The sequence below is a fragment of the Pseudoliparis swirei genome, chromosome 4 (genome assembly GCF_029220125.1).
Source record: "Pseudoliparis swirei isolate HS2019 ecotype Mariana Trench chromosome 4, NWPU_hadal_v1, whole genome shotgun sequence".
Lineage (NCBI taxonomy): Eukaryota > Metazoa > Chordata > Actinopteri > Perciformes > Liparidae > Pseudoliparis > Pseudoliparis swirei.
In genome coordinates this window covers 31347983-31362548 of record NC_079391.1, presented here as the reverse complement: position 1 = coordinate 31362548, position 14566 = coordinate 31347983, and the positions used below count along the sequence as shown (strand labels likewise).

At 42.5% G+C, this 14566-nt stretch overlaps 1 protein-coding gene across 2 annotated transcripts in view; it reads left to right on the top strand.

The window, feature by feature from the left end:
• kcnq1.1 (potassium voltage-gated channel, KQT-like subfamily, member 1.1) overlaps positions 1-14290 on the top strand; it is a 39612-nt gene extending 25322 nt beyond the window's left edge. Inside the window, exons 11-17 of one of the 2 annotated variants that reach the window (XM_056412290.1) lie at positions 276-332; positions 4092-4221; positions 8733-8808; positions 8972-9066; positions 10808-10854; positions 10953-11014; positions 11846-14290. In XM_056412290.1, the coding sequence (XP_056268265.1) occupies positions 276-332; positions 4092-4221; positions 8733-8808; positions 8972-9066; positions 10808-10854; positions 10953-11014; positions 11846-12118 (740 nt within the window). In that variant the 3' untranslated portion in view covers positions 12119-14290. Of the gene's footprint in view, positions 1-275; positions 333-4091; positions 4222-8732; positions 8809-8971; positions 9082-10807; positions 10855-10952; positions 11015-11845 lie in introns of those variants that run through there. The other variant, XR_008831376.1, reaches the window with a different exon arrangement.
• Positions 14291-14566: the final 276 nt, after the last annotated feature.

The following is a 14566-nucleotide window of genomic DNA, read 5'->3' as shown; positions in this document are numbered from 1 at the left end:
TGTGTGTCTCATTTAATTTAATACCACTGCCTATTTCCTCGCTTGTGTCTTTCTCTCGCCTCTCGATTGTGCATTCGGGATGCCACGCTTTGGGCGGATGTGGTGAGCGGTGTGTGCACTTACTTGTCCATTATAACAGCCTTCCTTTTTTTAATTGTTTCCTTTTTCATCGTCTCAGTTACTTTAAAAGCACGATGATCTCCCCTGTGAGTGATTGATGGAGAGTCACACGTTGGGTCGGCACCGTGGTACCATTGTGTTTTATTCTTCTTCAGATTGCCAGCAGTCCTGGACGTCTTTGTCTTCCCTTCAGTTCAGCTCACCGCCTCCAGGTAACAACGACGCGTGTTGATACGAGAGTCTTTTGGGTTGGCGGCTTACAGGGTTCTTACGGTCATGGAAAACCTGGAAAAGTCATGCAATTTTAAATTGGTTATTTCCAGGCCTTGGAAAAGCCCTTGAAAAAAATGTAATCCCAAATGTTTTGGAAAAGTCATGTTCATTTACGCAGTTTTATTATAAGAAAAACATTGATATAAATATTTATTCGATTAATCAAACTATTGTATAATTAATTCGTGGAATTCAAGGTATATTAATTACTCGTGTATACACGGAGATTTCACAAAATGTTTGGTCATGGAAATTTGGTTTAAAGTCCTGGAAAAGTCCTGGAAATTAATTGGTCAACATGTGTATGAACCCTGTGTTCACGTGTAGAATCATGTGTCCATATCGTACATGCTGGGACGAGGAGGTCCGGATATGTTGAGTTCATCTACAGAGACGATGAAAGTTTTACTCCGGGAAACACTTTCACAGTTCCGTGAACCGGAAAAAATGAGGAGTGACGTGAGTTCAAAACAAATCCTTCATGGATCCACACGCTGAGGTGGAGCACCACCACAAAGTGGTTGAAGCTCTTCTCTGCACTCTCGTTGTCGAGCAACACATCGGTGTCTGCACCAATTACCACGTTGTAGTCTCGTAGAAATGAGAGAAAGGACAGGGTGGGGGGGGAGAGGAGGGAGGATGCCGAGGGAGAAGAAGAGGGCGTAGAATAGGTGTGGTGTTTAAGTACCGTCGGCTCGAATGATTGGCCATCACGAGTGTTTAGATAGGGCGGGTAGTGGTGGCGGAGATGTCGGGCGTGGTCGGGCGGTATGCGGAGGCCCAAGCCAGAGGAGGATCGAATCTAATACTGGCTGTAGGCAAAGCGCGCAGCCTGAGCTGCAGTGTGGCCAACAAGAAAAAAAAAAAGAGGAAACGCAGGACAGAAAGAGGTCGGGGGGGGGGATGTAGGGATTAGGGTCGGGGTGAAGGGAGGGCCCGGTCTGTATGAGCGCAGGCAGCGTGCCAAAGCATGTCTCCGACCTCTCCCGACGACTCCTCTTTGGGAGCTCCTCTTCGTCTCCACCGTTGGCTGTCCGGACCTCGCCCCCGTCTCCAGAGAGTGAGGGGGAAATGCAGGGGGGGGGCGGAAAATCGAAGCCTCCCCGACCGACCATATGGATGGTTGCCTTTATCAGCGCACGACTAATCACCTCTCCTCTGGCGGTGGCGGCAGGCAGCGCGCAGCTGCAGCCTGGTTCGGGGGAGCGGCGGAGCAAGCGGCGCGGGGCGCGCAGTCAGGCTGTGTGAGAGGCCTGTCGAACGGAGACATATCTGGTCTCTCCGCTGATCGGCCGTGCGTCGCCAGCAGCGCTACTTGGCGGGAGGGATACCCGAAGTGAAGTGCTGGAGATCGAGAGTTGCTTTGCCGGGTCGTAACGTATTGGAAAAGTTTATGGGGTCGAGGAGGGTGAAGAGGGAGGTAGAGGGAAGGTGAGGGGCAGAAGGTCGGCGGTGGCGGGGTGAGGGCCGGGGGTCCCGCGGGGTGTCCGTGTCGCCAGTCGCTGTCGGAGCTGAGGCGCTGAGGCGAAGCCTAAGAAGAGGAAAAGAAAAAGGGGTCGAGGAAGGGATGTGGGGACTTTTTCTCTTTTCGGACCTAACTGTGTCACTTTTTTTCTAAAATAATGCAATAAAGTTTCCACAACTCTTATTTACAACTCATTAAAAAAAAGCACGAAAGGAGTAAAGATTCCTGTCCCCTAAAAAATAAAAGCAATCACACCTCTCCTGTAGGAAGGATGTTAAAATGTACAATTAAACAAGGTCGGTGAATGTTATCGTCGGCGATGCTCCAAATGTTGCAGACGCAAGGAATTGTGGGCCGTCGTTATGTCGTTTCCTTTCGTAGAAGTGTACCCAATGTTTAATTGAGGAGATTTTAAAAAGGAAGCGTCGAAAAACCTTTCCTAAGGAGCATCCTAAGCCTCCTCAAAGAGGAAGAGAATATGAGTTATTTTTCAAACACATATATTTGATTTATTTTTATTTCTGCTGCACTCATTCATCCTTTGCCCTTTGGGGGAATAACAATCAAAACCGGTGTCAGCTGGTTTTGATTAGATGTTTCAATTTCAGTTCATTTTCATGAATGCGTGTTTATTTTTATTGTGCACTCGAGGGAACATCAATCAAGCCAAGTGTTTTTTTTATCTTCATCTCGACAATATCTTTCATCTGTTTTCTGCAAATGAACTCCTCCTGCACACGGGAAAGAACAAAATGCGTTTGAAATTGCCACGTTATAGATGGGATGAAGGGGCAGCGTGGCGGCAAATAGACAATAAACCTTTCCTCTTAGCTTTTGAGGAAATAAAACAAAGCCACCTCATAAAACATCAAGGATAATTTATTGTCCCTTATCCTGGTGGTTGTAAGAGACACAGCATCGGTGCCGCAAGAGAGAGACTAATTCAACAGATGACATTGTGAATCATCTCAATCTACACGTATATATATGTGTAATTTACCAACAATGTATTGAATTTACAGTCAAATGTAGTTACTGAGGCTATTGCATAGAGCGCTGCAGTAACGAGGGCTGAAAGCAGGAAATGAGTCAGCGTTTTCATCTTCTGGAGTCGGTGGGTTTTGGTTCCATGCCTGAAAATAAAGTCAAGAGACGTTAATGTTTCTTTTCATGTTAAATTAAGTAGATGCCCCCCTTGTGAACTTTAAAGCTCTTCCATGTCGACTTTTCATTCAAAATCCGATAAAAATAAATAAAAAACATCCCCCATGGATTTTGGGAACCAAATAGCGACGCTAACTTCTGGATTGGCGTAAAACTAAAAACGATGAGGCTTGAAACAAACTTGTGAGAAATCACGTTGAAGCTCGGAATTTCCCGAATGGGCTAACTGCATGACGTTAAGATATACCAAGCTAAGTTAACTGCAGATCTTATTTCAGGCCTCGACCCCCCCCCCCACACACACACACACACACATACAAATGAAGCTCCACAGATTTTAATGTCTCTTTTCCTATTAAATGAAGTAGATGCCCCCCGTGTGAACTTTAAAGCTCTTCCATGTCGACTTTTCATTCAAAATCCAATGAAAAATAAAAAAATCACCATGGATTTGGGGAACCAAATAGCGACGATAATGTCTGGATTGGCGTAAAACTAAACAAACTTGTGAGCAACCGCCTTTTCAAAAAAGCACTTTGAAGCTTGAAATTCCACGAGTGGGGTATGTGCTGACGTAGAACGGAAAGTTAAAATATACCAAGCTTACGTTAACCGGAGATCTTTTTTCTTTTTTTTACGAAAAATGCCGACTCATTTCCAGGTTTTCGGACTCGTTACTCTATCGGTAAAGTAGAGCTATCAACATACATATAAGCCAGCTATAATCATTTCATACATGACTAATGCAAGACAAAACTAATTATAAATGTGTTTTTGTAGATTGCTTCTATAAAAAAACCTGACAGAACTTTCGATGACTATTCCAGGGCACATTAAGCCGATGGCGGCAGATAATATTCCTAGAACGCAGGTTGTTTTTCAAAAGGTGCTCAATTAAAATCTACCGTTGTTGAAAACCGGCTTTCGGTGCGGGCCCCTAGCCCCCCCGAGCCCCCCCTCTTCCGTCTATATTTACGCCCCTGGCCAAACCTCATCAGCAGCATCGCCAATGCTGCAGAGTGCATTGATGACCCTGTGTGTGTGTGTGTGTGTGTGTCTCTACGCACAGTGAAGAGAAGCCCGGGCCTCCTGGACGTGCACTCCCCCGGCCCCCTCCAGAAGAACTGCAGCTTCGGGGACGAGCCGGAGCCGGAGCCGGAGCGCCACAGCGACCTGGCTCCCGTCTCCTCCGTGTCCCAGTGAGTGCGACGCGACTTTTTTTAAACCCTCCCGTTACCTTCAAATTTACTAACATCTTTTACTCTTGCGCTCAATTTGACCCCAGCAATTAAAACCTACAGAAAAATTATTAGAATTAATATTGTTTCCCAATTTTAAGTGTCAGGTACTTTGCTAAATAGCCCTTTAAATAAATAGAAAAGTTGAAGTTGAAGTTCTTATATGTTTTACACAGTGAAAAACAGCCTGGGGTCAAATTGACTCCAAAAAACACCGATGGATACAAGTTGTGTTCAGGACATTGAAAACATAACAGTGTGAATTTTGTGTTTTCTCAGTCATCCCCAATAAATTAGGAGAAGTCATGAAATACGAAGCAAAAAAAATTATGTCAATCATTTTTTAAATTCAATTCAATTCAGTTTATTTGTATAGCCCAATTTCACAAATTACAAATTAGTCTCGGAGTGCTTTACAATCTGTACACATAGACATCCCTGCCCCAAAACCTCACATCGGATCAGGAAAAACTCCCAAATAACCCTTCAGGGGGAAAAAAAGGAAGAAACCTTCAGGAGAGCAACAGAGGAGGATCCCTGTCCAGGATGGACAGAACAATAGATGTCATGTGTACAGAAGGACAGATTTAGAGTTAAAATACATTCAATGAATGTGACAGAGTGTATGAATAGTTCATAGTAGGCATATTCCACGATGGAGAACTCCACGATCCATCAGGCAGATGGCGGTAGAGAGGAGGAGTGGGCGGAGTCTCAACAGGACAGTGGCGTCGTCGGTAGCAGGTAGCAGGTAGCAGGACCCAGACCTCGATGATCCATCAGGCAGATAGGATCTATGCCGTCTCATAGGGTCCGATGACCCCATGAGACGTGAAGTCAAAAGGACTCCGGGGAGAAAGCAGAGTTAGTAACGTGTGATTGAGAGATGAAAATTAATCCCTAAGGAGAGAAAAGAGGAGATAGGTACTCAGTGCATCCTAAACGTCCCCCGGCAGCTATAAGCCTATAGCAGCATATCAAGGGGCTGGACCAGGTGAACCTGATTCAGCCCTAACTATAAGCTGTCTTTTTAGAGACGATAAACATCGAATGGGGTCAAATTGACCCCAAAGGTAACAGGAGGGTTAATGAGAATGCCGGTGATGGTTTTGTCACTCCTCGTAATTAACCCCGTCGTGTATATATGCCAAACCCCCAGAGTGCTCCGGTGTATGCTCGCGAAGAGAGTCTCTATTAGCAAGAAGAAGAAAAAAGCACTCTGCGACGCGAAGGAAGCGAGTGTTAAGTATCTGTAGGTGCGCCGCGAGTTGCCCGGTAAGTGAAACAAATGGCGCGTCTGTAGCAGGTCTCACGCCGCTACCCGTGGGTTTCCCCCAAAAGCTCCAAGGATCAGCCCGGCACACAGAGGTTTCGTTTGATGACATGTTTAATTGTCGGCACACAACACTCAGCAGACAGCAAACCTGCGCCTCTGATCACTCTCCCTCCCTCCAGCTCTGCTGCCCTTTTATATCAGCAGCATCGGCTGCTGACTGATCAGAGCAGCTGACTGATTGGCAATCAGCCAGCAGCCGAGGCCAGATTGGGGACAGCTGCCACAGCGTAGTTTTTTTTTTTTTACCCTCGGAGGGATTTCCTTTTTTTTTCTTCTTTTTTTTCTCGACGGTGGGGTGACGACGCAGAGCGTGGAATTGTGTGCGGCGGGCGCCGGCGAGCATCCCTCCGGCGCTCCGCTGACTCCGAAAGACGTAAAGCAGCTGTTGGCGCCGAGCGGTGCCACATCGAACCCCGTGTGCTCAAGTCAACCGTTACCAGACGCCGCCGCGTGGTTTTTCATCCGTGGTCAGAGAACACTTTGGGGTTTTTTTAAAGGGAGAAAACGTTGTGCTTCCGGGGATCTGATTTTTGATCTCGAGCTGAATTGCAGATTGAATTCCAGAGTGTTGGGGGAGAAAAGCTGAATGAAGGATGCAAGTATGGAAGTTTACAGGGGTCATATTTCTGCAGTAGCTCTACACACACACACACACACACAGTGTTGGTATATTGAAGACAGAGAAGTATGGGGGGTTATAACGTAACCATCACACATTTATGGCAAACAAAAACAGAAATACACGTCTTTTCACGAGCGAAACGACGACAACAACAAAGAACTGGGGTTGTAGCTGTTAGGTGGGGGCGGGAAAAAGGTTTTCAGCTTCCCAGAAAGGTTTATTATGTAGCAGCTGGAGACCGTCGCAGGTTCGGCGCGCTCGGGGGCAAAAACAATTACGACTCTGGTGGTGATTAAAAATAGAAAAGTTGGCTCACAGGAAGAGATCTTCTCGGATATGCTGTCGGTACTGAACCACAGTGAGCAGAGGCACTTTTAACGCTACGCTCTTTGTGCTACGCTAAGCTAATCATCTCTCAGTTTCAGTTTTTCTTATTGAATAAGCGTCAAAAGTACTTCTTTCAGGATTGTGACCTTGAAGGGAAAGTCACGGTGTTTTGAAGTGGGGTTGTACGAGGTACTTATCTACCCACTGGACGGTTGTATTCAGTCTGGTGGCTTTGCATATGTTCCACTGTCGGGTCACAGTAAATACGTTTTCTACATTCCCCTTAAACTGATCTGGATATTCTCTCGGTGAGACTTTCTTTTTTTGGGCTTCTCAGACAGGGTTAGTTGCTGCTTCCATCCACAGAAAGTCCATAAAGAATTGTCGTCCCGCTCCTCACGGACCATTTTTGGGAGAAGAAAATATACTTTTGGTAGTCAACGACAAGGCAAATATGTGTTATCGTATTTGGATTTTGGCCATGAATTACACATTTGATGTTTGTCAATTTAAAACGGTATTTGTGCCCTTCAAGAGAGTCGCCGCTTGCCGTAGCAACGGGAAGTTTTTGTATCGAACCGCTCAGTGAACAAAATGGCTGCGAACTTGCGTTAGCTAGCTATGTTTCGCAGAAATGCGACGTTTTCTCACCGATGTGTTTCATCCAGCGACTGTTTTTTTTATCAGTCGAGAAGCGTAAGACCCCGTTGTGTGTGCGAGTACTTCCTGCTAAGGAAAACACACAGCCATTGCAGCTTCGGAGAGAGGCGTCACTTACGCAAATGACGGGTGTGTTCTTGTGCTTTTAACGTTTTTTACGACAAAATGCAACTTTCTCGAAATTTATCTTGCGACATCTTATGAGTCATTCGTGGCATAAAAGAAAAAATAGTTTTCTCTCACCGTTAAGAATGTATGAATGAGATCCAGCGGAGGAGGCGGGACTTCGGCACTCTCTTGCTCTGCTTCCACGCTTATCTTTCTGTCTGTTATAACAAACTGGGGGGGGGAGCTAAGCTTCATCTCCTGGGGGGTAAAACACAGACTATAGTTGAGTTCCTCGTAAAAACCTGGTGTGAAAAATTTGACGATATGATTTATTTAAAATAGAAGTTTTCTGCCGTACTTTACTGGGACTTGTTCAATAAACTATAACTTTTTTTCCGACTGTACGACTATACGACACCTTTTTTTGTTTACGTATTTTTTCTAACACCGTACTGGGACTTGTTCTAAATCCTTTTTCGACATAATGCATCCTTGAATTCATGATGGCATCGAATAATTCAACGTCCATTTTTATATTGGATGTAAATCCGTGCCTTGCTTTGTTTATCCGAAATAAACTAGACTTATGGCATGCATGTGGAGGAGGAAGGGGACTCTTCAGTATTGGAGAGAATCTCAGGAAGTTTAGACCAATCAGTTTACTGACTAAGGTTGTCTCACGTTTAGCTGCTTTTCTCTTTGCTGACTCCCTCGGCCATAATCAGAAAATAAAATCTACCCGGTCTGACGAGAATAACAAAGTCATATTCGGGTCTCGGTATTTTGAATTCTATTAAAATCTCGCCGTCTGTTTCTGGCTTCGCAGAATAGAGCAGATAAGAGCTCACGGAGCACTTTACATTTCTCGAATTACTTCTAATGTGACAAAATGTTATGATGCATTCGACCACATTTGAATGTCAGAGCGTTGCGTAAAGCCGGTAATAAAATTTAAAAAATCCATTATGAGACGCACGCGGGCCTTGTTCATCTCCTGGACCTGACAAAGAGCTACTCCCCACCTCCCATACTCATTTGCTGCTTTTCCTCGTGAAATCCGATGAGTAATAGCTCCTGAATACTTCCTCCAACATAATAACAGAGGGTCTTAATGCACTGCAATTATTCTCTGCTTTTTATTAACGCTTTTCAGGTGTGGGGGGGGGGGGACAGACCCCATACAATCACTGTAGCTCACCGTGTTCACAAAAAAAGTCGTAAGGCAGAACGACCAGTCACAAGGAGGCTGTGTAGCTCTAAATATTTGGGTGTGAAGGACATCTTTTCACAGCAGACTCTCCTCGATGTCAAAGATGTTCACGCTTTCTCTGATACTTCTGTAAAAAGCAGTCACTTTCGCAACACTCCCGGGCTTCGTTGCATCTTTCCGACCGACTCAAATGAAACTCTTGTGCACAGATTGACAGAGTCACACCGAAAGGCCATCCGGGTGATCCAGAGAATGCGGTACTTTGTGGCCAAGAGGAATTTCCAGGTATGTAAGACGGCCACTGAGTGTGGTTATTATTTTTGGAAAAGCTCAGCATCACAGGTTGTGGAGCGATGATAGCAAACTTTGCCCTGGAGAAACGTAGAGCGGAGACACACAGGTGTTTTTGATGGAACAGTTTAAATGAAATGCTTTGTCCCCGCTGCAGCAAGCTCGTAAACCGTACGACGTGCGCGACGTGATCGAGCAGTACTCCCAGGGTCACCTCCACCTCATGGTGCGCATCAAGGAGCTGCAGAGGAGGTAAAACCGACGTCGGTGAGAACGATTACGCGGCTTTGTCGAACGCTCTATTCTGATTGGCCGCGTCCGACGTGCTGTGATTTATGTATAGAGTATAGATAAATGTGAAGTTGGAGCGCAATCGGAGCTTCAACGATAAAAGTATTGTTGAGAGAAAAAATCTAAATTTGATTCAATACTTTGCTGCCAAATCAAATTGATTCCAGCATATTAGACTTGTTTCTCTATAATGCTTTTAATATTAATAATACATTACATTTCTATAGCACTTTTCAAAGTACTCAAAGACACTTTACATTACAGGTAATTAAAACATCCTAAAATCTACACAATAAATGTAAAAAAATTAGGGCTGTCAATCGATTAAAAAAAATTAACTAATTAATCGCACATTTTGAAATTGCGATTAATTAACATAATATCGCGATTAATGTTCATTCTTTTAAAGACAAAACTTCACACAGAGCTGTGTTTGTATTTAATATCGTGGATGATAAATTGTTTCTTCAGTGAAACATCAGATTAGTTTAAAAAAAAGAAGTATATTGAGACCCCATTGGTCCTGTCATCTTTAACACTGAACAGCAGAACCAGTGGCCTTGGTGACTGACTGACATTCACATATGTCACGTTAACCCTCTGGAGGCTGGGGGCATTTTATACATTTTACAAAATAAATTAAATTCCATTCCAGAACAATCTCAGCTCTGAAATGAGCCTCATTGTCCTCGCCCGTATTCTAGTGTTCATTGGTTTCTTTCCCCGAAATGTTGACAGACAAACGGATTGACCAATCACGTTGAAGGTTTCGTGTGTTCTTTCTTCCGCCGCGCGTCCCGACCACGTCGCCCGCCGTTCCTCTGTGTATCAGAGGGGAGGAAGGAGGAGCAGGAGGAAACCCGACTGATTCATCCACGAGTTAAACTGATTTCTGCTCCTTATTTTCGCGGAGAAATGATTGTTTTAAAAACGGAAACAGTGTCAAACCGTACTGCCGCGGTTTTAAATCATGACCTCCAGAAGGTTTGGTATGAATCGGACGCAGCGTGTAGGAGAACTCGCCAATTATGTGTTTTTCACAAAATTCAAAATGGCGGAAAATCTAAGTAGGCGGAGCTTAGGGCTCTGAGAGGCTATTTTGTAGAGCAGGTCCAAGTGGACATGTGTGACATATTTCAAGTAAATCGGACATTCTGGGTGAGGGGTGTCACCGGTAAAACTTTGAGGTGGCGCTAGACAGCAAATTTTTAAAGCCGAATTTCGAGGTCCATGTCATCCGTCTATTTTCACCAAGCCTGACAAGCTTGCCAAATTTGGTGAGTTTTTGTCACGAGGAAAATATGTACACAATGTTCAAAAATAAAAAGATGTAGAGAAGGCTCTGTCCCCTCTTAATACATTGTATTAGGGGAACTTTATGAAAGAAAAAGAGTGGCACATAAATATGAGATATGAGTTCACAGTTAATTACAATTCCTCCGTTTACTCTCATCTTCACACAAGACATTTTCATTGTATGACCTCTGAGAATAATGCAATGCGTGACGAGCATAAAGACGCCCTTGTGTGTACTTGTGTCCCATCAAAGCCCGACTATAAACAAAGCCTAACAGACCGATGCCGTCCTGATAACCGCACGCGGCGAGAGGATTGTTGTGTTTGATAAGCCGGTTTTCTTTCTTTCTTTCTTGACGCTTTGATAAATATTCCTCTGATTTGAAACTCCCGTTGTCTTCCTCAGACTGGACCAGTCCATAGGGAAGATCACTCTGTTCCAGTCGGGCTCTGGTAATTGTTCACCCCGCTGCTCTCTCGAATCATATTACAGTAATTATACAAACCCCAGTGCTAATCCTCCCGTCTGCTTTATGAACTTCCCTCTGCAGACCGAGCCAAAGACAAAGGCACCAACTCCATCGGATCCAGACTCAACCGGATGGAGGGCAAGGTGGGAATTTGTGCAATAGTCGCCGTTTCAGATCATTTGTTTTTGTTTGTGAAATGGAATAGTCAGTTGTTAACTTTAAAAAGAAGCCTTTTCCACCAAAAAGTGGCCAAACAAAAGTATTTTAATCACAAAAAATGCCTCAACAAGTGCGCCTCACTTTTCCCGCCTTTTTCGACCGAGCGGGGAAATTACCAAACAAATATTTGGGTCGAGAAATTATATAATTTGTAAATAATAAGGTGGTCAGGGCTTGTAATTTTCGCAGTTGAATGTATTGTGTCATGAAAAGGACTGCTCAGGGTTTGTACGGTTATGGAAAACCTGGAAAAGTCCTGGAATTGTAAAATGATTATTTTCAGGCCTGGAAAAGTCCTGGAAATTTGTTATAGTCATTTGTGCATTTACGCTGGGTTTTAAATAATTTTTATAATATGCTTTTAAAAGAATGACGCTCAAAATATTAACCGTCATATTATTATTGTATTTTGAACGCGCCTCAACTGAAAAGACATAAATGTTTTTTCTTTTAATCTAAACTATTATCTCTCATTCATTTGTGTTATTTAAGGTTATATACTGCATGCTTTGGAATTTTCATTGTTAGTTTAAATACGAAATGTTCTCACTTTTTCATGTAAACATCGAGACTTTACAAAATGTTTGTTCATGGAAATTCTGGTTTAAAGTTATGGAAGAGTCCTGTACACCCATTGGTCAGCATGTGTATGAACCCTGACTGCTATGAGTAAAAAAGATCATAAGTAGTGAGTCAAAATCCGAGCTGGTGTACATGTTGCTTATATTTATTAATATTTGATTAAATTGTCTTAGATAACGCACATGGACCACAGTCTGAACCGCATCGTCGAGTCCCTCACCGTCCTGATGGGCCAGAGGGACGCCGCTGAGGGTGAAGGTGGAGGCGGGCCGAGGCCGCGGCCCGCCTCCACCTTCACCTGTAATGTCCTCCCCAGCCAGGACAGCCTGCCAAGCTACGACCAGCTGTCCTCGTCACCTTCGTCCTTCACATCCAACACCGCCAGCACCGCCGCCGCCGCCACCGCCTTCACCACGCATCCCGCCAGTCAGGACGATAGCGGCTAAAAAAAAACAAAGAAACTGGAACTAAACATTTTTTTTAAGTGCATTTCTCTTTTTCATATAATTCATGAAATGTATTCGGATCTTACCCAGTTGTTACTCCATCTGTCTGTCTGGCTGGTATAAAAAAAAAATTCTAATTAATATCTCATGAGACCTTTTAATATATTTTTACGAAATATATTACCGTGTAACGAAATTCTGTCAGCAAAAATACCAAGTGTAACTTTTTACATTTGCAGTAGTTATAAATTAGCACCAAAAAACAAGTTTAACTGCAGGAACGTAAACCGTCCTCGAGCTCTAAATGCACTTATTGCACTAAATGACTATCGCAACTTTAAAGCTAAAGCAACCGACGCACAAGTGAAAGCTAACTATCTGGGAGATGGACACAGCTTGTCAACTTAATTAGATTTCCTCTTTTGTGTTTTCTGTGTATTGAAAATATACATTTTTCTGATATCTTGGCATATCCATTTGTTATACTACGTAACTAGAGCTAACGGCATTCATGCTGAACTAGCATCTACAACTAGCTTATTGGCTTCTATTTATGTCTTCAGTATATTCAATGGGCTGCTGATGGATACCGGGCTATTCTTATTATTCTAATAAGTGAACAATATCCAAAGGCCAACGATTATTAGCCTGTTAATGTTTTAGGATTTGGGGGGAGATACACACAACTAAAAAGCTAAAGCAGAAAACCCCCAAAAAATGAACAGTTGCTAGCTAGTAAGACGGAAACAGCTGGACAATTGTACTTTATTTGATTCATTCCCGAATTGTTTTCTGTAAATGAAATATGTATATAAATATATATATTTATAAATATATACGTATATATATGTATATATGTATATATATATGTATATATATAGCTATAAATATATATGTGTATATATATATATATAGATATATATTTCAGCTCGGCACATTACTTTGTTTTAATTTAATAACTAAATGACGCGGACGCATTCAACTTCCCAGCAAGCTAACGGGACTAGCGTAGCGTAGTCCCATCTTTCGACTCTCGTGGAGTTCTTGGAATAATACTAATACTAATCATACTTTCCTTTTTTATAGAGCTTTTCTAAGTACTCTCAAGATGCTTTAAAGACGCTTGTGCCTGGCGAAATAGATGCACTCGATTTCTGAAACACATTTTAAAGGACCACTAAGGGGCTTTATTGGCAGGGATGGAATATAATATTGAAAAGTCGGCTTTTATTTAGCCTATGCTCACCTGAAATAGACGTATACACCTTTAGAGCTGTGGATGAGTGCGTACAGAGCAGAACATCGTGTTTCTAACCCTGAACTGAAAGAAAAGAACAACCAGAAACTAACACTAAGCTAACTGCTGCCAACTCATTCACTTTTCCACTGGACACACATGCTGACTCTGCTATTCTCAGCTTAAATATGCATAATATTAAGGCATTATAGCTTTTTTTTTTCATATTTTTTATTTTAAACCTCATTGCCTGTTACAACTCTGCATGTTCGCTCGCTGAATGTTATTGTATTTACATGAAACATCTTCTCGGATCCATATGTGAATTATTTTTAACATTATTAACATTGTTTAGTATATTGCATTGGCCTTTCATAACCTTGAGGTTTGAAGTCTGTGAGAATTTTATAAATATTACTTGAAATCTATTCAATTTAAAAACAAAAACGTTGCCACGGCCTCGGCATCCTGAACTGTGATAAAAAATGCTGTATTTTTCGTGAAAAAGATGCACATTGTATTAATGAATATTTAAGGGAAGAGGCCTTACTTTTCAATACTTCACTGGAAAGCCTTCAGTTTAATCAAATGCCGTTTTCATTGTTGTCGCTTGTTTGTTTGTCTCGACATATTCATCCGTTGCAATAAAATATTGTGGTAATTATCACCCGGCGTCTTACGTGTTGTGTCTGCTGCCTCGAGGGGAATCTGTGACGAAAACAAACGAGCTAAATATTTCAGTTTATCGCGAGTTTCCTTTTTCTTTTGCCAGAGGTGGTGTTGAAAAAAGCTAAAATAATTCAGTTTTTAACATTTGAAGTTGCTTTTCTCCTCAGTCATCAATCAAAATTCATTTAATTAATTTACTCTTGTATGTTCTGTGTCTCTGACATGATGTTTTTATTCTGTCCATTTCAATAAAAAGTGCACTCTTATTTTATTTGTGAGTCTTCTCATTGCATGTCTTGTGAGTACTTGACAATGTCAAAGAGTATATTCACTATTCTCACTATTAATTGTTTGTCCACCCATTGGAAAGCGTACATATGATACAATCATTGTATACGTAAATATTTTTAGGTTTATTCTGTGACTTTCTGCCTCTCGGGACTACAGATGAAAAAATGGCCTCTTGGCTGAATGGCACATTTACAGTAATTTGTTTTTATTAATGTGCACTGTTGTCCCTTATCAAAAAAATGGAGGCTTCA